We start from the raw sequence: 21951 nt of genomic DNA, 5'->3' as shown, positions 1-21951 counted from the left end.
TGAATGCATATCATATTGGGCGCCCAACTAAGACCAAATCCAACTATATTCCTAACCTTTATGCCCCATGTCACTCAGGGTCCCAGTCTTCTTTTTACAGCTGTCCACGTAAACTCTAACTCCACCTGTTTGCTGCTTCACTCAAGTGACCTGCATGCTTTTCACAAATAGCAAGTTTTTGTTTGGTAACAACGATCTTGTGCAGAAGGTATCTGAGTAAATATTATTTGACTCAGAAATGTAACAAAGTGAAAGAAAAAGTTGCAACAACTTTTAATGCTCAAGTACAGTACCACCATAGTAAGCCCTGTTGGCACCCAACATCAAAATAATAAGGAAACCCCAGTGAAAATTTTCTGCAGACACCACTGGTTATATTGACAAGTAACCATCCCCTGTGATATTTTGCTTCTGTTTAATGAAAATCCAGTAACTATTGCAAGTATTTGTTGAAATGGTGTAATGTTTAGCAAGGTTGAGAACACTTGGGGAGTGTCTCACATTCCTCCGTTTTCTGTACCTTCTTGTCCTATGAAGGGTTGCATGGTTCGCGGGGCAGAGAGAGAGATAGGATGCTCGCTAAAAATTTGGAACATAATTGGATTGGTCTGGGTTGGGGGCTCAATATATGCTTCCATTGAGCCCAAAATGTGTAGCGGCATCCTTGTCCCTACATGTCAGGGTCATAGCTCTTCAACAAGACATCCCAAAAATATTAATGTGAATGAAACAGTTTTTTATAGAGGAAGAGGAATGGAGGAACAATTTTGGAATGCCAGAAAAACAAGTAATTAAACATTATGAAACATCTTGGAAATACAATTACCAGTCATTCCAATACCTTCACTGATCCATAGCAATTTTGACACTTTGACACTTCTCGATAGATGGCGCTGTAGCTCTGTTTTCGGTCTCAAAACTGATGTTTGATCTGTGATGCCTGAAAAGTAAAATGCAGTGTCATTGTCCAAAATTGTTAAATGTGACAGTCACACAAATGTTCTTCACTTTTTCAAATATATTTATAAATGTACATTTAACACATATGTTGTTATTGTAATGGACATCTCCTCCTGTTCAGTGGGTTTCCACCCACAGTTCAAAATGTATGTAAGGCCAAACTGGTGTCTTTAGAAGTGCAAGTGTTCTGCATGTGTGTGTCCTGTGGTGGCATTTTGTGCAGGAAGTTCCTCTTTTCTGTGCATACTGGGATAGGCTCCATGTTCACCATGACCCTGTACCAGATACGTAGATTGTACGATGGATGGATGGATGAGCATTTTAGCAAGCAGCCTAAGAGCCCACAAAAAAGCATCCTGTAAATAGCAAAAAAACGAAACACACAATAGCGATAATAACACCAAGTACAAGCAGTAGAAAGAAGGGGGGAATGGAGACTTGTGTATCGACGTCTGCATTAAATCTCAGTGAAGTGCATTTGGTTTTTACTATTTTTACACCATACAGGAAAGAAGTCATATAAACCGTTCTCAAGAACTGCTGTGATTTTCCGATGTTTACGGAATACTGTCTTTATACGCCTGATGATGACAGTAGCTGCAGATTCTGGAGGAACACGAGTTACGTCACGCTAATCCTTAGCAGGAGCCCCATGAAAGCATATCCTATTGGGTCCCAAATCCAGACCAATCCAATCCAACGTTTCAAATTCTTGAGGGCCCCTGTCACTCAGCACTCAGGGGCCCTTTAAATCATTCTAAATCCCCCCCCCCTCCCCCCTCCTTATGGCGCCCCTGATCCTTAGTTGAAAATGCAGGACTCAGTGATCAAGTAGTTCTGCTGGGGGTCACATACTGCGGATCTCCTGGGGGTCTCCTGGTGCCATTTAATGACGAGCGGCGCATCGGAGGAGTTGTGGGCAGGGTTTGGACGAGGAGGCGGAGCAAGGGTCGCATGGCGCACAAGCTGCTGACGACAAGGCCTGTGGGCGGAGCTGAGGATGCAGCCGGCGAATGGCGACGAAGGCAAGAAGTCCGGAGAATCTGCCAGGACCTCCTGCAAACTCTTACAGCACATAACAATGTCAAGACAGCACATTACTGTAAGAGCCCAGCGACAGCTGGCATGGGGTACGTTTGGAAAGCAGGTTCTTGAAAAACAGTATGACAGTTGCATTTTAAAAATGTTCCTGGGGATTATATCATATTTTACCTGGACAAAGCTCTCTTTATTTAGTATTTATGCTGTTCCGGAATCTGGACAGATTTAGAGAGGGGTTGCAGGAGGGTCAAAGCCTGAACAGATAATGACAAAGCCATTTTAAAAGGAGTGTGAGGTAGGTCATGTTCTCATATTTCACGACAAACAGAGGCGGGGCAGATGCAACCGCCCCCCACACACACACACACACACAAAGTATGGTTATACACTTCTAAAATTAGAAAAATATATATCCAGGGACCTACATGACATATGTCTGGACTCCTCTGTTAGCATTGTTTCATGGACACTCATAATAGTACACACTTTGATCTGCTCAGGGTGGCAGTAAAAAAAAAAAAACTTTATTTACCCTATCTATGATACAGTTTGGCAAGGAACTTTAAAACCCATATATTTGCGGCATGGTGGTCCAGTAGGTAGCTTGACTCCCAATTTGGTTTTTGTGTATATTACCAGTTTATGTGAGTTTTCACAGAATACTCTAATTTCGTCCTCCACTCCCACAAGTCATGCAAACTGTTGTCTTTCAGTTACACTTTTGTGACTGTATGTGGCTTGTGGGGTGGCTTGGCTTCTTGTCCACGGTGCGTCTTTTGTTTCTTGAAGACCCTTAATTGGACAACCAGTTACTGTACATTTCTAGATAAAGGAAATATCATTAACATAACACTACTGGAATTTGTTGGCACCATGGTCTTTAGATTGTTATTTTTTTATGTAGGCCCGCTTTTATTGTTTGTTTTCTCTCTTTTTGTTTGTTTTTTATGGTATTTCCAGTGAAATGCATCCCATTTTTAAAATATCACCCTCGTGCAAATCGGAGCTGCGCGTGGCGAGACAATGCTGAGGTTTCGCGAAACACCGTAGGCGCCATCAAGCCTTTGTGTGCATTTTCATTAAATCGCGTTTCACTTGGTGCAAAGCAAACGCCAACGTTGGCAAATACAGTGCACCACAAAAAAAGGGATATCGTGGTCACATACTGCGGACACGTGGGCGCCCATTTATAAGAAGGGCGTGATACCCGTCGTGTCATTTGTAAATTAGATTAAACTGTGGATTAATAAGGCATAAACGGAACAAGTCATCTGACGTCCCGCCCGCCTACTTTTTTTTCCTCCAATTTACCTGTGACTGTATGAAGATAGAGTCTTCCCATCTCTGTCTTTCAGGTAGAAAAAAGGAAAGACACTCACTTCCGGAATGACGGGGAGCCTGTGTGATTTTCGCCGCTTATATATTCCGCATGCGGGCCACATTTTCTCGTCCAGGGCTAGATTGTTGCTTGCGGCTATTTATTGAGAATATCAAGGCAGATAAAGGACGAGCTTCGGAGAATCGATAAAGCCGCCTTATTTTGGAAAAGCGAAGCCGGGCAAACTCCGTTTGGTTTGCGGTGTCTCACAAAGAAACCTTGCGGCGAGGGAAAAATGAACACTGGGAAGAAGGAAATGACTTCTTTAACGTATTTATTTTTATTTTTAATGTTTGGTAAGATCCCGTGAAAATCTGTGCATTTTCTCAAATGATTGTGCTACAATATTATGTTGTATAATGTGTTTTAAAATACATCGTGGCTGTTTTAGTTGGTATGATGTTTGAGACCATTGAGTTTAACATATGCTGGGTTATTGGATAACTATTGAAAAAACTTGTATTTGATCAGCCGTGGGAAACTTGCGGTCTTGTTCTGTATTTATGTACCGTTTTTGGATAAATCGTAAATTTTGGTAATTTCCATTTTTTTCCGGGGACATGTACCGCCAATTCCGACACACTTAAGCATAATTGCTGCAATCGTTTTCTTCCCTATATATACACTGATAATTTTTAATCTGTCCACCTTTTATTTCAGAATCGCAACAAAAGAGTGAGTTTTAAGTGTTTAAAATGCAAGCGTTGGGATTTTCAGACAGGCTTGTTAGTCGTTTACGCATGATGTCCTTCAGTTTCACATTTAATTCATTTATCTAATGGACACTAAAGTAGGTTGTTACTATTTGTAGGTGGTGGGATGTATAGGCTACCTTTATTTTTGACATTAAGTGATCAGAATGTGTATTAAGGTGTGCGGTTATTTGGACTGAGCTACAGTACAGTAGGTCAAATTCAGGCACTAGACTCCTGTTGCGCAATATGACCTCAAGTCGTTTAATTACGCACAACATAAAGCGCGTTAAGTAGTTGAAAGTGAACGTTATGGAGATATCCAGAAAATCAGTCCTGGACTGGCATAGTGTTGAGAGATGTGTGGCTATGTGGTAAAGCGTAGCTGGGGTTAGGTGTGGTTAGGTACTGGCCGTGAAGGTTCAGGCGGGTGTTCACTGGCACACTGGGCATGGGCGTGGTGGGTTGTTTCGATGCACGTTGTGTGTCTCCATGGGTTGGGACACTCAATGAGCCATAGCTGCAAAAATGTGCGCCTGTTCGGGCGCAGCGTCGTGTTTGGTGTGCCGCAGAATCCCCGAGCAAAGCGCCGCTGTGGGTTATCTCTCTTGTGAAGGGAATATTATACAAGCACAGGGACTTTCCTAGTCAGGAAGCAGCTCCTCATATGCACTTTCCCTTTAAAAACCGAGGAGTAACCGGCTCTGCCGGCTTTACTTTTTATGGAGGCGTTAAGTCCCATAGCCGAGAGGACAATTGAAATGCTCCTGTGATTATTTTTAATATTTACCCGGTCTTCTGTTCCCCAATTAATTTCAATTTACTTGTGTTTATACAAGCGATTGGTGGCACTCACTACTGTTTAAATTGTTAAAATGTGCGTTCTACCAAACAGGCATGTTGACGGCAGGGTGTGGCTCTGCGGGGTAAAATGCTGTGCTTTTGATCGGAAGGTCACTGATTCCAGTTCCAATCAGAGGGTCAGCATAGGTTTCACTATTGAGACGCTGTGCAAGGCCCTTAACCCCCAAGTGCTCCAGTGACTGGGTAGCCCTGCTGTCACTTTGTGTGTCACTTTGATAAATAAAATGTAAATGCCTGACACTGAAAGCTGTCCTGGGTTCGTTTATGACTTGTATATATGTGTATTTGGTGCAGTTTATTAGTTTTATTAAATGGGTCATTCTGACCCTGGTCACTGGAAAGGATTAAGGTCCAAGTCTGTAGAGTCCTGGTGCTCCCTGAGACATGGATGCTATTAAGTCACTTGAGACCAACACTGCACTCCTTTGGTATTGTATCTTCTGAGAATCCTTGGGTACCACTGGTATGACTTTGTGTCAAACGAGCGGTTGCTCAGGGAGTCCTAAACGAGGCGCCTTTCCTGCATTGTGGCGAAGCGTCATTTACGGCACTATGGCCATATGACCCATTTCCCTGAGGGTGGTCCGACTCACGGGATAATCATTGCTAAGGACCCAACCAGCTGGACCAATCCAATAGGACACCCATGGTAAACACCTGGCTGGGGTACATACATGGACACTTCCAGAGGGTGGGACTGGACCCTGTGTCGGCCTGGGGGGGGGGATCCCAAGGTGTTTCGTCATGTGGTGGGCTGTACCAGTTCATGTTGCCTGACCTGACTTGGCCATGGAGAGTTGAAAATGAAATGATATTCCATACTAACCAGTTGGCCAAATTCACCCTGGTACTTGCTTGTACCTGAGCTGTGTCCCTTGCTTGTGACCCATGCAGGTTCCTCTCAGGGCAGGGTGGTGACCGTCCCCTTCAGCCCTCTGGTCCGTGTGGCCGGGCAGACCGTGTCGATCCGATGCGACGTCATCAAGTACGAGGGCCCCCAGGAGCAGGACTTTGAGTGGGAGGTGTTCAAGGGTGGCCAGACTCTGCAGCTCATCTCCACCTTCGATAACTCGTTCCCGAACACCATCTACATAGACCGCATTCATAGCGGCGCCATCAAACTTGTGAGGCTGAAGGACAACGTGGTGGAGCTGCGGATCGCGAATGCCAGTGTGGCGGATGATGCCATTTACCGCTGCGCCACTCCCAGCACTGACTCCAGTATATCTGGCAACTATTTTGCCGATGTCGAGCTTAAGGGTGAGCCGTCCTAATGCAATGGTTACCTAGATGCTGGCTTGCCAACTTGCCCCCAGCTCAGTTCGCTACAGTACTGATTAAAAACAGAAAGTAGAGAACTAAGCCCACTTCCTATTGGCCACTTTAATGGCTCCCAGTGAGTTAAAGCAGGCTGTGATTGGCAGACAACTATAATCCCACCCACCAGCCTGGTCTCTTCGTGCACTATTTTTATGGGCCACAGTGACACAGCAGTTAAGGGCGATATTTAATAACTTGAAGGTTGCTGTTTCAAGTCCCAGGTGGGCTTTGAGTGTAGTATTCCTGAGTTGGGGATAAGAGTCACTCCACGTGAAATTCAGTTGAAGTGGGGGTGCTGTGGCTCAGCAGGTTAGGATGCCATGCCTGTAATTGGATGGTTACCAGTTCAAATCCCAGGGTTAGCAATGTGATTTCACTGTTGATTGGGCGCTGAGCAAGACCCCTAACCCTCAATTGCTCGAGGGACAGGCTGACTCTGCCATTGGGGGAAAAGAAAAAGGAAAAACGTGGTGCTTTGGAAAAATTGTCTGCTAAATGTAAGTCACCATTTTAGATGAAAAGACTGAATTTGATTGTGATACTTCTTGGATTTTTGTAGTGATCGAGGATAACCTGAAGGTGTCACCAGTGGCGGCCCCTGCGGTGGTTCTGGAAGGCAGCGAGCTGCAGTTGCGCTGTAATGCCGCCAGGGACCTGTCGGATCGCACCTACCTGTCAGTGACGTGGTCCATTCAGAGGGGGACCTCACCCAGTGAGGACATCGTAACCTTCGGCCCAGACAACGTGCTGAAGCCGGGCCCAACGTTTGCCCAGCGCTATGCCGATGGTGGAATGCGCATAGACGTCCGCGAAGGCGGGGCCTTCATCCTCACACTGACGGAGTCTCTGCCCAGCGACCAGGGCACCTATACATGCCAAGCCCAGCAGTGGGTTTTGGAGGGCAAGAACTCCTGGCAAAGCATCATGGGACGGAGCGTTCAGCTGGGGGAGGTGAAAGTCACAGCTATTCGTAAGTCCGGGTTTTTGCTATGAGTGCTGGGAGCATAGAAAAAGTCAGTGACTGCTGACTGGAATACTCTGGAATTGGTTGTGCATGAATGTAGTTTTTATTTGAATCATTAGCTGTTGGTAAACCTGAAATGCTAAGAAATTACTGAAAAATGTAATTCCAAATGGTAATTGATGAAATGTTCCAACATTTTAGAGAAAAACCTCAAGGTCTCTGTGGAGAAACCAACTTTGGTCAGTATGGGGGATAATATGCGTCTCAACTGTTCCATCTCTGCCGACAATCTCCCATCGCTGGGCCTGGAGCTGGATTGGCTGGTCAGCATCACTGCCTCTGCCTCCCCTAGTACTCTGGTTCAGATGAGCCGGGATGGGATAGTGCAGAACGTGTCAAGGCCCGTGGGGCTCACCCGGATCAAGCCAGGCTTGTTTGGACTGTTGGTGCATGATGTGGACCAGTCCAGCTCGGGCTTCTACTCATGCAGGGTGCGGGCTTGGATACGTCAGAGCAGCGGCCTGTGGTACCCAGCGGCCCAGAAGGTCTCCGACCCAGTGGAGGTTCAGGTATCCCTGCCAGGTAAGACATGTTGGTAGAAAGCACAGCTGGTCACCTACTACACTTAATTTACACGCTGAAACCACTCAGTCAGTGCATGTGTCCGGATGCAGCTTAGCAGGCGGGGTTAGTGACTGTGGGACAAACACCTATGATTGGCAGCCCATGATAACCTCCCCGCCTGGATATTAAAGCCTATATTCTCCTGGAGTTCTACCTTAATTTGGTGGGACTGACATTTTTTGTTAATTACATGAAACAAGCTTCTTTAAAAAATAGTATAATTTTGCACTGCTCGTTGGTCTGATTCATGCAGAAGGTTGGAATAAGCTTGCAAGAGACTTGCCGGTCTTCAGAACCAGGGGGATGACTTTGATATCCGTAGCTCGCTAGATCATCTACTTCTTCAAGTGCTATATTGACATGGTAGCATTGGTTTTAGAGAACAATTTCAGTTGCCTCGCTGCATGCGGCTTGGTGTCGAAGTCTCGATCACTCATAAGGCTGGTGTGGATGTTTGGCATCTGGTGCGACTAACCACCGGCACAGTTTTTATGTGGAAGTGCAACAGCGATGACATGCTAGCCGTCTCAGTGGATGCAAGAGGAACTTCTGGAGACTCCACCCCCATCTCTGATAGGCTTCTGTGGTGGACTCGCTGTTAATGGGGAACCTTATGATTGTCCCGCACAGCATTGTCATAGCATCAAGACGTGAAAGAAGGTTTTCCAGAATAACACTATTGTGACAATGGTTTTGATTTGGTGGAGAACTCTAAATGTGAGGACAAATTGGAGTAATTCATGGTGATGGGTGCTCTCCAGTTCCTTCCTGTTCAGGATCAAAAAATTGGGCGATTGCGTTCTCTGGGTTATGTTCACCTTAACCTGATCCTCTCTGCGCTACTAATCTCTGGCAGCAAGAAAGCACAGGCAGTAATAGAGCTTTTAGGGAGGTGGGTTTGCTCTCAAGGTCCCTCTCTTGACTTGAGCGTGTTTGACTGCAAGGGGTGTCCAAATTTAAGCCCCCCCCCCCCCCCCCCCCGCACAGTCTGCCCACACGTGTCTCATGAAAGCGTTTAAATGTGTTAATTGCGATTGGGATAGGTCTCTAGTGTGTAATGCAATTATGAGTGCTGCCTTTGCAGCTTTCCCAGAATCCTAGTGATTTGGAAGCGAGTAATTATTTCAGCCAGTATATGCCAAAAAAAACCTACAAGAAAGGGTAGAATTCACATTACACGTATGAGTCTATGTGTGTCTATATATAATGCAAATTGTATAAATATATATCATACTATTTTTGAAGCCTGGTCCTTCCAAGCGCATTTTTTTTAGAGGGGGATATGGGTGTCTGTAGCAGATGGTAACAGCACGTCTCCACCCAGATCCAGGATGAGCCACTCCTTTTACCCTCCTGCCTTTCCGGTCCCCTTGGGCCGGACCGCTCTCAGCTTGGGCCATACGAGCGGCCCAGTCCTCATCTCGACGGCATGTGTCTTTTCGGCACAGCCTTTGTCAGCGCTTTAGTCTTTGTCTCTGCTGCGCAGTTGAGACATGTCGGCGCAGATAGCTGCCGCGGTCTGTGATCGTGTGACCCATGAGGGCGTGCATGTGCAGCTTAAAGGGCCAGACCGACCTGGCGATGAGCGTCACAGCCCTGGACCCGCTTCTCCATCTCCGCCAGTTTCTCTTGGCCCGGTGACACGCCGCGCTGATGCGTGATGAGGCCAATTTTATCATGGTCCAGAACCAGAGGGTGCACGACTTGCCGCCTTTTATAGAATTAACTCTGACGTGAGCAATAAACACTCTTAGGAATGACTGTGCAGCTCTAACTGAACAGGCTGGCCCTGTCGTCCTAAACGCACGTTCATAAACGGCCATTTTCAGTGTCGTGGTATGATTGTCTTTGGAATCTTTTTTTAAAAGTTTTACTTCGCCGGTGCTTTTCTTCAAATCGGCATGCACTTTTTTTTTTTGAGGAAGCAAGGTCATACAATTCCTCGGAGCAATTAGGGGTTAAGTGGCAAAATCATGGGGATTTGCATAATGTTGAGATGAGGTGGGATTATCCCCCACAATAAAATCATATATATATCCTTTGTTCACAAAAAAACATAATGAAACGCATACAATAAATACAACTCGTCACATAATTTCAAGTTGGGGTTCGTTTCAGAGAAGCATAGATGCTAACTATGTCGGCAACTTGCATAAGTGGGAAACAAGCCCCCGGCTGGCAGACAGTCACTAACAGACCTATGAGAAAAGTAATAACAGGCAAGTGGAAAAGCACTGCATGGCTTTGTATGTAAACTCACTGAAGACCTTGCATCATAACCAAAGATTATGTGAAACGGTGCGATTTAATAGCCTCATTGCGATTAAACTTAAGATAATAAGAAAATTAATCTTCGTTAAGATCATCTTAGTTGCAGCTTGCACAATCAGATAACTTAGTTAGTTAATAGCACAGCAAAAAATAGCAACGCTGATAATGCAGCAATAAATGGAGTTTGTGTCAGTCGCAAGTCTCACTCCTCTTTGCTGTTAGGGCATAAGAATGAGTCAAAAGCCCTTCAAAATCCAGGGCCAGACCTGGCATTTATTTGGAAAACGCCATAAAGTAAGTTACTCTGTTACCAGAAACTCAGAATCATTTAGTTCATAAACAGTGCTGACAGAAAATCCAATTTATTGCCAAGAAGAGTTTCAGTAAATCCCCTATATTTACTACTTTGGAAGATCTTCTACTTGCTGTTTTATGCGTGTTGTGTTGGTGCTAGTGATTCTTCCCAGAAAGTTAGCATGTGTTTGTGACAGCAGATATGGTGCTGAATAGTGATGGCCATCATAGTGGACTGTGTGCGGAGGTCACTTTTCCACAGTGCAGGGCCTGACATTCGTGGAAGGATCTCGCATTTTGTGGATAATGTTACTCTCTCTCTCTAATAGTAATAGTTCCTGCAAATTCAATGTACATATTGTGATACAATAACACACTTAAACTGGCAAATTAGTGAAGGTGAATGACAGTAAAAATGGGATGATAAATTTCACTTTATACACTGTAACTATAACAGCACTACAGAATCACCTTATAATGCTCCTCTCTCACCTCTCATCATGATGATCACATTCTCCCCAATGTTAATATGAAACCTATACCCCTGGGGATTTGAACCTGTGACCTTCTGATCACAAGCACAGCGTCCTTAGCCCCCTGAGCCACACACCGCCCCTCATTTGTGCTGTCACCGGGCTTGGGCTTATGCCATAGGGTGGTGTGAATTTCATTACAACAAAAGCCCCCTTGACTGTGTTTATATATCTCTCCCTCCCATACTTCTGCCCCACAGCACCAGAATTCAAAGTAAACCTGAGCGGCGCTGTGATCCCACAGAGCACCGGAGATCCAATGGAGCTGGACTGTCATGTGACCGACGTGTCACACCTGGGAGATGGGCGGCTGGCCGTGACGTGGCAACGTGGGGGCGGTGCCCCGGGCGACCTGCCCGCCAGCTCGCAGCTCATCGGGGGCCTGGATCACCACGGCGACCTGTCGCCAGGGGACGCGTACCAGCAGCTCGTGAAGGAGGGTCAGCTCGTGCTGTCCAAGGTGAAACCGGACACCTTCAAGCTACGCTTCCTGCAGATGAGCGCCGCGGGCATGGGACTGTACTCCTGCACCATCTCCGCTTGGACGCGCTTACGGGACGGCAGCTGGCAGAAAGCCGGGGAAGTCCACTCTGGCGGCATCACCATTTCCTGGGCCTCTAGAAGTACGTGCCACATTGCTCTGAATCTGACAGTGAGGATTGTGGGAATTCCCCGACGCCTCCTGATATCTCAGCCCATTTAGTTTGAACTCTTTACTGCTAAGCGTGCTGCTGCTGCTCTGTGGTAGAATCTACAGCTTCTCATGCAACTTCAAATTTCACACGTATGTTTGAGTCACCCCAAAGGCCAGTTCAGGCCTTCCCGTCGTACCTCGGTGACACCCTGAAGGTGTTAACATTGTAGCAAAATGCAGTAAACAGGGAGACCGGTTTGTACTTAGTAACTCGGGACTGCGTGCGGTTTTTCCATTAACATGGCTTACAGAAAGCACTTGTGGAACCGGTTACGGTTCACTTTGGAAATCTAGCCTTGTTGTTTTTCGCTAGATAGTTGTAAAGTTTGGGCTGTTTCTTTCCATTTCCTACATCGTCCTGATATTTTAATGCATATCTGCTGTCCTGGTTACTTGGTTTGTTTGTGTTTAACTTAAATCTTAATGGAATGTGCAGATGTGTGCAGGGACAGCAGCTATGCCCAGCTGTTAGGAACATCTGGGGATGATGCATTTCCAAGTTCACAGGACTCTCTTTCCTTACAGAACCGGATCTCGCGGTGAAGGCGGAGGTCCTGCGGAATCCGGCCTCCCCCGGGGGCACCTTCGAGATGAGCTGCCAGGCGACAGTGCAGAACCTACAGGGGGAGGAGTTCTCCGTCCTGATCCAAAAGACACCGGCGGCTGGTGGGAACACCCAGAAGATCATATCACTGAGCGAGAACTCCATCCTGAAGCTGGAAGGATGGAGCCAACCGGACCGGCTGGACGATGTGATCCTCCAGAAAGTGGGACGGGGCAACTTCCAATTCCGGATGTCCGGAGCGCAGCCGTCTGACGGGGGGGCGTACTTCTGTGATGTGGCAGCTTGGACGCGCGAGAGCAGGAGCGGGTGGAGCAGAACCATAAGCGCGGAGTCCAATCGGGTCAGCTTGGCCTTCTCGGGCCCAGGTATGTGTGAGTGTGGTTCCATTGGCAGATCCTGTGCTGTGTGTGGAGTCAGCAGTGTGCTGGAATCAGGTATATGAAAACTGGGACAACAGCACACAGTTCTATTTTGGGGAAACTTCCCAATGACACGCTGAAAGGCGGCTTAATTCCCAATGACACAATGAAAGGCGGCTTAATTCCCAGCCCCATCCAGAAACGGAAACTGATAGCAAATCAGTTAGCAGAAAAAACAGCTTTCGGAATGTCTCTGTGGAGTTGACAAGCATCGTGTCCTTTAAACTGGACACAAAATCACGTCTTTATTGTTCTGACTGAATAGACAGTGTTCCCACCCAGTATAATGTCTGCTGTTTTCGGTTGGTCTTCCAGCCCATAGCCCTGCTCCTGGATTTAGCCCACATCCCTTACCACTCCCCCCCCCATGTTTATGGGCCATTTCAGAGGGTGACTGCCGACTGCTGCCCCCTGGAAGCACCCATCCCCCCCCCCCCCCCCCCATCACTATCGGACATTTTAGAGGGTGACTGTTCCAACCCCCCACCCCCCATCATTCCCCTTGTGCTCGAAGGCCTCTGTCTATCTGGCGGACTGACTTCACCCCTGAATCTGTGTGGCGTTGCTACAGGGACTGAACAGTGCCGGCTTTGAGTTAGACAGCTTTTTTTGTGGTGAAAGGATGGTGGGGCGGGGGGGGGGGCTCTGGTGCACTGAGCTAATGATCCAGCATCGTGGGTTTTTAAGGAGTACCCGCGACTGCCAGGCAGAATCTGCGCCTTTCTTCTCAGTGTGATTAGCAGGAATGTTATGGAGCCACTTTAAGATCCAGAAGAGCTTGTCTTTGGCTGAGCAGGCAGCTGCAGGACAATGCTGTGACCAGCCAACGTGCTTATCATTCTGTATCCGTGTTTTTCCCTCGACAGATCTGGCCGCAAATGTCTCCATTCGCCTGGACTCAAGGTCAACTTACACCGGAGACTCAGCCACGATGGTCTGCAGCATGACTGCCCAGGACGGACCTGCTAACACTAGTAGGTATACTTGCTGATGACTAAGCCTTGGGTCATGAGAGCTGGGTGCCACATCACAAACAGGAGCAGCAGAGGCACTTCTTCCTGCCACCCCTCAGGCAGTCACCACCCCCCCCCCCCGCCCCCCCCCTCCGTTTGACTAACTGATTCTCCAGAACATTCCTGGACTGTGGCTCACAAACCAGGCTTCTTGCAAACACATGGAGTCACATGTAAAGCTATAAGTTTGTTCTGCCGGGGTGGGGTGGTTGGTTTTGTCATTGGCTTGTATGTTGCAGGGCTTTACTATACCATCCCCAGCAACATGTTAAATTTAGAACAATAATTAATATCCCCACCACACACTGAGCAGCTTTCGCAGCCCGGCTGATGCTGGCCTTTGGGAGTTAGCTGCACGCTGTGTGCTAATGAGCAATGAACTTGATTTGTGTACAGAGCCTTAGTGGGTCACCGTTACCAGTCTGTAGAGATTGCAGAGGTACAAATCAGGCTGGTTTTCCCTGCAAGGGGAGGGGCTTGGGACTACGCTAAACATACTACTATTTTCATTCCCAGTACTTAATTCTTTTTGCAGTGTGAAGTTGACGGTATCGGTGCTTTGTTTGAGAACACTGTGATCCAGGCTGGATGAGACGTGTGGAATGGAGGTCTTGGCTGTACATTAAAGACAGAATGATTATGATCTCCCATAAAAGCCCAAAGCTTTGCAGAGTGAAACACTGCTCTAAATAGTGGCTATTCGGTTTCAATCCTGGGGGGGAACTTCAGATATTTTTCTAACTCTCATTGCACCATTAATGCTTGAGAGAGGGAGGTAAATAAATATATTTATCTGAATCCAGCTTCTGTACCCAGCTGATAGCGAATCCTCCCGCATTTGGCTGCACCATTGCAGCGATTTGTTATCCTGCCGGAGGCGTCCATCATGAGATACCTTCTGCAACTTCGGCAGCCATGAGGGTCCCGTATGATGAGCTCAGTTCGAGTTTATTAAAGGCTCTTGGGTCTGTCTACCATCCAGCCTCCCCCACCAATAATAAAACATCCCTCAGAGAGTAGTCAGAGGGTAGTCAGAGAGTAGTCAGAGAGAGAGAGAGATTCTGCCAGGTAGATACAGAGTCACGTGTGACAAGCTCCATTCAAAAACATGCCATGAAAGGAAAGCATTCCTGACACTGTCCTTCCTGATCCTGGTTATTCAGTTATCGTCCTGGTAAAAGTCCCAGCAGTAAACTGATGTTGACCTTCCTCGGAGAACATTAACAGAAAGGCATATTTGCACCTGCGCTTTGGGACTTCTGTGTACAATTGGCTCATTTTTTTAAAGTACTTCCTGCAATAAAATACCTAAATAAACACATTGATGGTGGAATTAGCCAAAGAATAGGCCCTCATTGCCATGTTCTGAAAGGCATGCCAGGAAGGGGAGGGGCTTGGCAAGTACAGACCGACAGGCCACACCCCCACAACTGAAAAAGATAGACTCCCAGATTCTCCTTTTGTCATGTAAGATGGTATAGTGATCACTGAGCCGTGCGGGGTGGGCAGTGAGCCAAATGTGATTGTTATACCGGTGAAGCATTTAACTTGAAAGTGTCGGGGGGTGCCAGCGTCACGGGTCATGCCAGAACCGCTCTGTGTGTTTGACGTCACGGCATAACGTCCCTGGGAGCCCTGGCAATGTCTTCAGAATCAGGCCATGGCCCGTCAGTGTCTTTGTGCTTCCTGCATGCCCCGTCGCAATTATTCCTGAAGCGGGGATTGTGGTCTCATTCAGACCTGACGGCATGTCTTGACCTGACTCGCTTCTGAAGGTGACGTGTCATGCCTTCAGTCTTCCGTAATCCCGGTGACCCAGTCTCTTCACCATCAAACACCCTGTATTTACACTTCCAAAGGGATTACTGACAGTCTGCAATGTTCCAGCATAGCCACATTTAACATGTGCTTAAGATCTTTATCCAAGAACCAAACTGGATTAAGAGTCTTGCCCATACATAGCCTCTTTTCCTTAAGATTGTATATTTTTGTAATCTGTTTAATAACAAAAGTACTTCCTTGAGTAAATTTAACTTAAGTGACTGAGGCAAGACTACTTAAAATGCATGTGTTCAGGTTTTTTTTTTCTGGAATGTTCTGTTAGTGTCATGCTTGGTAGATTTGAAGCACCGTTTACTAATGCCTCAAGTGAGGGAGTTTTTTGGGATGTCCGAATTGCCGTACAAGTGTGTAATCTAGATCCATGCCATTTTCTGAGAGTTAAACTCCAGTGTCAAGTATGGCTGGAATGTAGAAATGATTAGTGATTTTAAAAGGAATCCCCTCCCCCATGTCATTCTTGGAAAAAGGTATGTACATAGCACAAGTCCACACAGGAACACCGTGCTTGCCAGATCATGTGCATTTTTAGGGAAAGAATGAACAGCGTTGCAGCAGACACAGCGCAGATTATCCATTTGTGTATCCTGCTATGTTAATTATCCCAGGTTTGCAAGCACTCTCTGGCTCTCCGTAATTTCCGGCACCTTCTTTTTCAGACCAATACGAAGTACAGTTCTACCGAACCTCCACCTCAGACCCGGACAATTCCGACCTGCTGATCAGCAAGCGTCAGGGTCTACCCAATAAGTCCCAGCGGTGTGAGATGAAAGGGTGCGAGATGTATCAGATCAACCCTTGGACCTACAGGTTCTCTGTTAACAACCTCCAGCATAGCGATTCGGGGGAGTACCATTGCAAGGTAACCTCCTGGCTACAAAATTCCCCATTGACTTCTACAAAGGGTTATGAGGTGGTCTCAGAAAAGGTCCTTCTCACAGTCAAGTTCTCAGGTACGTATGCATCTCTAGACTGATAGTCATGTAGTGCATCTTTTTATTTTTAATTCCGGTGTTTACAGTGAGAGTCCCCACTACCATGAGTGTCTAACCCTATGTGTTTGCTGCACAGTGTGGAGGTCTGTGCAGATGCCACTGCTCTACGGCTGTGGCATCTCCCTGGTTGTTGGTCTCCTCTCTGTCCTCATTGGGTACATCTTCGCCCGCTGCCTCCAGCACGGTGGCATCCGTTCCCAAAGCAAGCTGATGGACATCGAGATGGACTGAGACCAGGAGTACCGATTTATGATGAGACCTCAGTCTTGTGCTTTTAATTGGTCAACCAAGAACATTAACCATTCTGGTTCAGGGACTGATGTTTCTTTGTCTTCTGGATGTGCTGTGCCACAAGGACACTGAGGGGATGTGTGCTTTCTCAAGACGGCCGTCGAGGTCTTCCTTCCATCCATGGATCTTATTGCACTGAACTCAGGAAGATGATTGAGGCAGGAAGAGCTATTTACCTTAGTGCCTGTTGACATTCTGACTCGTGTCATCAAATGTCACCAAACATTTTAAATGGAGCAGTATTTGATGGAAAGTCTACGGTGGAGAAGGAGGGCTGTCGACCAGCTGGTCTGGGAGCAGAGCAGCAGAGATTTGCACATTGGTGTATGGGTTTTTGTCCCTTGTCCCTTAACAAAGGCCGATCTGCTATAGAGCAAGGATCAGCATCTCCGTGGAAACCCTGCAGAGGAATGTTCTAGCCAAGCTCAAGAGGATCTCAGGCCTATAACTTTTCTTGCTTTTAATGCTAATAACAAATTTCACCCAGGTGGGTGTGGTACTGTTCTATAAAAGCCTGTCTGTGGATAGAGCTCGTTAAGAGCTCATTTCGGGTGCTAAGACACCTTGTGCTAATTGGTATGTTGAATGAATGCCAAGTGGGTCACTGTACAAATTGGTGCCTTGAGCCATTGATGATGAAATGCGTGAAACGTTTTTTAATTGTATAGAATTGTATTGAGTGGGAAGGAGTCTGTAAGGGCTGTCAATTTACAGTGTTTAGCTTGTGAATGATAAGTGTCCCATCCTCAGATCTGTCCAGCTGGCTGCCTCGAATCTTGAATTCTCATAAAAAGAACAAAAGTTTCCGTCAGCCGCTGCCATGAGAGGTGAACCCCATGGTTCCCCAGGAGGCATGACCACAGGCTGCCGGGTTTGAGGATGTTCTAGGTGGAAGCTGTATACAGAAAGAGTACTTCACTCTTCATACAGATAAGCACAGAGTACCAGTGTGTTTGCTTCTGTTTGGAGATTATTTCCTTGAATACAGTGTACGTATGTGTGTACGTGTGCCCCCCCCAGTTTTTAATTGTATATTTTTGTTTCACTTACAGAGGTTACTGACATTTTTATTTTTTGTTGTTTGCCAAAAAACAAGGTTATAATACTCATTCTCCAATAAACTTGTTTTTTTTTTTACACACTATTAACTTTCATTGATGTTCTGGCTGGGCTTTTGGGAGGTGTGTGCGTGGGATCGTGTGCATATTACATTATGGGGACCCAGTGTCCCCACAATATGATGAAAAACCTGTTATTTTGATGATGTGGGGACCATTTTTTTTTAGTCTCCACAAGTCAAAACTCCAACAGTAAAATCTAACAGTGCCAGAAGTCTTGTATTTTGTTTGATTGCTTACAGTTAAGGTTAGGGCTGGTTATCATAGTTGGGATTAGGGTTTTAGAAATGAATGGTCCCCACAAAGATATGAATACAATTGTGTGTGTATATGTGTGTGTGTGGCTTGTCGATTACACCTCACTGCACTACCATCTCCTTCATTCTTGGCACCTTCCCTTTGGCCCAGTGGAATCCGCTCTGCTCTTGATCCTCTTTGTTCCCTTTTTGGGACTCGATGGTCTGATATTGTGCCTCACTACAAGCTCCTGGCACTGCAGTCCCTGTCCCACTTCTGCCTGCTATGGACCGGTCATGTTTCTGCTCTTAAATCACCACAAAGACATAGGTATGTTCTTATGAAAGGTTAACATTTTTATTGTGGGAATCCAGTCCCAATATCAAGGCTACCCAACGGCTGAGTGTCTGTGGCTCCAGGTCTATTTGCATGTTTGACAGGATTGTTGTGTAGGGCTGTACCTCACCATTGTTACTGAGGATCCCAAGCACCTAGGGCCTGTATCACAAAGCCGGATTTCTTGCTTAGCTGGATAACTTGTCAGATTTAAGGTACTCCCAGTTTAAACAGACTTTATCTTCATTGACATTTAGCCTAGTCTGCCTTAAATTCGACAAGTTATCTGGTAGAGCGAGAAATCCTGCTTTGTGATACAGATGCTTGGGATCCCTCGGTCACAAAGGTAAGGTACAGTGCTTTTTTTTAATTAAATTTTTTTAATACTAGTTCAGAATTGAGTTTGGTTAACCGGTGCTGTTATTTGCGCCTCAACACCCAGCAAACGAACAAGGGTGTAAGTTGATGAGTGCGGTGATGTGTGTGAACTTAAGGAGGCAGAGCGACATTCGTGCTCAGCTGTGATGTCAACACCATTCTCCCCATGGAAACCCTGTAAACAGACTTACCCCGGAGAGGAGAGTCATCCCTGCCCTAGTGCAGCAAAGCCTAGCAGAGCATACCAAGGCCTTTTATGGAGTGCTTCTCCAGGGGCAGACAAGGGGGGGCAGGTGGGAGATGACTCTGTATGGCTTTGTCACTGTGCCCCTGAGGCCCAGACCCCACCATCTTCCATCAATGCACATGCTAAAGATTTAAAGCATCTGTATACAAGGTTCTGCTACCAGGCTGTATTCAACACACAACACATTTCACAATTGTCACATTGTTTGGTCTAGAGCCACTCCTCCCAAGGTGGTGTGCTTAGGAAGGCTCTGGGGCAGGGAGCTGGTATTAATAGCAGTAATGTAAAGCGATGGCTGAATTAGAGTGGACTCGCATGAACAGAGGCTGTCCGTATATGAGTAACGGGGCGGAACTTGTATATCATGTGACATGCTCAGCCTACTGCTGAACCATGGGCCATTCTTTCAAATGAACTTCCAACTGGGTGTTGCAACCACAAGATAATCTAGATGGGTTTGGCTTATGAAGAAGGCTGAGTGGTTTCGGCTCATTGAGTATGAATGTTTGCATAGTTATATCCTTCATAACAACACATCACGTGAGGCCAATATTTATAAATAATTTCCTTTTTGCCCTCTCTGCTAAGAGTTAACTTGCGAGTTTGAGATCAAAAACGATATAATCAGTCTTATAGGCCATCTGCCTGGTTTTACAGCCTTATGCAATTTGGTACATTATTTACATTGAAAAAAGACAAAAGCGTCAGTACGATTGTTGTGTCAGATGTATGAATATGAAATGTCAGCGTTTATGTTTGATATGATCTTTGAACAGTCAGGTTCATTGAAAACAAATGAATATTCTTGACCCTGGAGGAATCCATACTGTTTATCATCAGAGCTTCTTAATCTCCCTCTCTAATAGACCTACAGTTTTTTTAGTGGGAGATATTAAATATAATTGTAATGCTTTACTTGATGGGGCACAAATACTAATATATAAATAATAATTTAGTTACTACTGAAGTACAAATCATGAATATAGTTGCCACTTGATACTGGTGCTTCATGATTCACTAATGATGAATTAACATGAATTCAGTATGTAACTATGACTTGGCTTGTGGTTAATTAATACATAAGTAATAGTATAATGCTATATTGTTTGTGCTGTGTCAAGGAAAGTGTTACCAAAATAATGTGTTTGATCACAGAGGACCAACAGTAGATGAGCAATAAATCCTGTTTGTGAGGGTTTAGTGGGTGACGGGGTGAGCTCATTTTTCAGAATCTCCTGTCCATTTGAGGTGTTCGCACAAAAAATCCACCACAGAGGGGAAACCTTGGTGAATTTGCAAATTCAGGGAGAGATTTTTAAGGTTAAATAAACCCTGACTAATCCCAACACTGAAATGTGTGCAAAGGTTTGGGTCGGGTTACATTCCCAGGAGAATCTGGCAGAGACGTTTATGGGAAAGGGGGGGATCGCTTCCCTGAAATGAGATGCAGGAGCCCACTACAGCCCTCCAGATATGTTCCAGGAAGGAGACACTCTGACAAAGTGTCACTGGCGTGTGACCGAAGTGTTGACAAGGAGTTTGCGATGTAAAGTGACAGTAATGTTATTCTCAGTTTGTGGGCCAGCATCTTGCTGAGTACTGATTCTGCCAACAACAAGGTCAGAGGTCAATGGTCACCTCAAAAAGAAACCTGCATGTGTATATGTCATAAATCAGAAAGCAAATGAGCATGAAGTACGTTACAGTGAAGAACTGTTCAATGACACGTCATGGAAAACGACATAATCTGGAGTGGTGCCCCAGCAACCCTGTCCAGCAAGTTGTCATGACAACACCTACCCTCTGTGAATTGTCATGTGATCTGTGTGAAAGCTGAAATCCCTGAATGTTGTACATGTGTGATCAGTGGTGTGCTAGTTAGTGCTGAGAGGTGGGTCATGTGATTTGGGGGCTGGGCAGGCAAACAGAAACAAAGCGACAAGCACTTAATGTACAATGGCCGCTAAGTGTGGCTAACAGTCATAGTATGGATGATTCACATGTTGGTAAGTAATCAGGTGCCAATCCAAGTATTGTATTTGCAATTATCCAGCCATAGCTGGCAGGAAGTAATAAGAAAATGCTACTTGTTTCTTAAATATAAATCCAGTGCAGCTGCTCACTTTTGGGGATAAATTAGGGTAACATGCATGCACATATATGTACTTCTCCCTCCGCAAAGGGGTCAGATCCTGTATTCCTCCTTCTCCAGGACATCCCCGGGGTAGCAGAAAAGGACAGATGGTCTGGTTTTTTCATCCAGCTGACCTTGAAAATCTTACTTTGCGGTGCTTATGTTGAGAATGAAAAAAATAGAAATGCATTGTGGTTTCGGGAGGCCGTGTAAGGTCTTATGGGTTTTTTTGTATCTCTCTTTTCTTGCTCGGTCCATTCATTTATCTCCCCTCTCCATCCTGTCCATTGGGAGCGGGCCCCCTGACGTAGTCTCGCACGTGCGCCCCGGGGGCCAGATCATCATGGCCACGTCCGGCTCTTCTCGCTCCGTCGTGTTCTGGCCAGCCGACAGCGAGGACCGGACGCTGCTGACCGCCGACCGCGCCTCTGCCGTCAGCGGGTGAGAGGGTGGGCCGGGGGGACAGACGTGGGAAACATGGGGCGCTATCCGGTAAGGAGGCCAGGCAGGCAGGCAGGCAGGCCTGAAGCAGAGCGTGCAGCCGGTGCCACAACCAGCCTGGGGGAGCATCGAGTGCCGGAACCTCATGGGACCAAAGCCCACTACAGCAGCACTTCTCAACTGCTTCAGCCTCAGGACCCACATTACTCCTTGGTCGTTAAATCATGACCCAAATTTATTTCCAAAAAAATTGTGCAGTAACAGTAGCACAGTATGTTCATGTCCTTTTAGAAAACCAAAAAG

At 46.2% G+C, this 21951-nt stretch overlaps 1 protein-coding gene and 1 long non-coding RNA gene across 3 annotated transcripts; one reads left to right on the top strand and one right to left on the bottom strand.

Annotated features, from left to right (window-relative positions):
- Window positions 1-354: 354 nt before the first annotated feature.
- LOC111856033 (uncharacterized) lies at window positions 355-3393 on the bottom strand. Its single transcript, XR_002841020.2, has 4 exons — window positions 3313-3393; window positions 2173-2255; window positions 1816-2025; window positions 355-940 (listed from the first exon to the last, which is right to left on the bottom strand). It is a non-coding gene; the product is annotated as an uncharacterized lncRNA (long non-coding RNA).
- LOC111856030 (prostaglandin F2 receptor negative regulator) lies at window positions 3247-17894 on the top strand. Of its 2 annotated transcripts, none has more exons than XM_072717658.1 (9): window positions 3247-3356; window positions 5830-6195; window positions 6815-7225; window positions 7421-7801; window positions 11142-11564; window positions 12161-12565; window positions 13486-13593; window positions 16131-16424; window positions 16543-17894. In XM_072717658.1, the coding sequence occupies exons 1-9, from the start codon at window positions 3323-3325 to the stop codon at window positions 16695-16697; spliced, it is 2577 nt and encodes an 858-aa protein (XP_072573759.1). In that variant the 5' UTR covers window positions 3247-3322; the 3' UTR covers window positions 16698-17894. The 2 variants fall into 2 exon arrangements, with proteins under 2 accessions (XP_072573759.1, XP_023691409.2); XM_023835641.2 differs by lacking the exon at window positions 3247-3356 and adding an exon at window positions 3369-3675.
- Window positions 17895-21951: the final 4057 nt, after the last annotated feature.

This window comes from Paramormyrops kingsleyae, chromosome 1 (assembly GCF_048594095.1).
Source record: "Paramormyrops kingsleyae isolate MSU_618 chromosome 1, PKINGS_0.4, whole genome shotgun sequence".
Lineage (NCBI taxonomy): Eukaryota > Metazoa > Chordata > Actinopteri > Osteoglossiformes > Mormyridae > Paramormyrops > Paramormyrops kingsleyae.
Note: the sequence above shows the minus strand (reverse complement) of the source record. Positions and strands in the feature narration are given on the sequence as shown.

What these genes read in the sequence shown, in the direction of transcription:
- LOC111856030 (XM_023835641.2), top strand. Translation starts at nt 3,615, where the DNA reads ATGAACACTGGGAAGAAGGAAATGACTTCTTTAACGTATTTATTTTTA. An exon ending in TGCCGATGTCGAGCTTAAGG is followed by an intron (nt 6,196 to 6,814) that starts GTGAGCCGTCCT and finishes GGATTTTTGTAG; the next exon opens with TGATCGAGGATAACCTGAAG. An exon ending in GGTGAAAGTCACAGCTATTC is followed by an intron (nt 7,226 to 7,420) that starts GTAAGTCCGGGT and finishes CCAACATTTTAG; the next exon opens with AGAAAAACCTCAAGGTCTCT.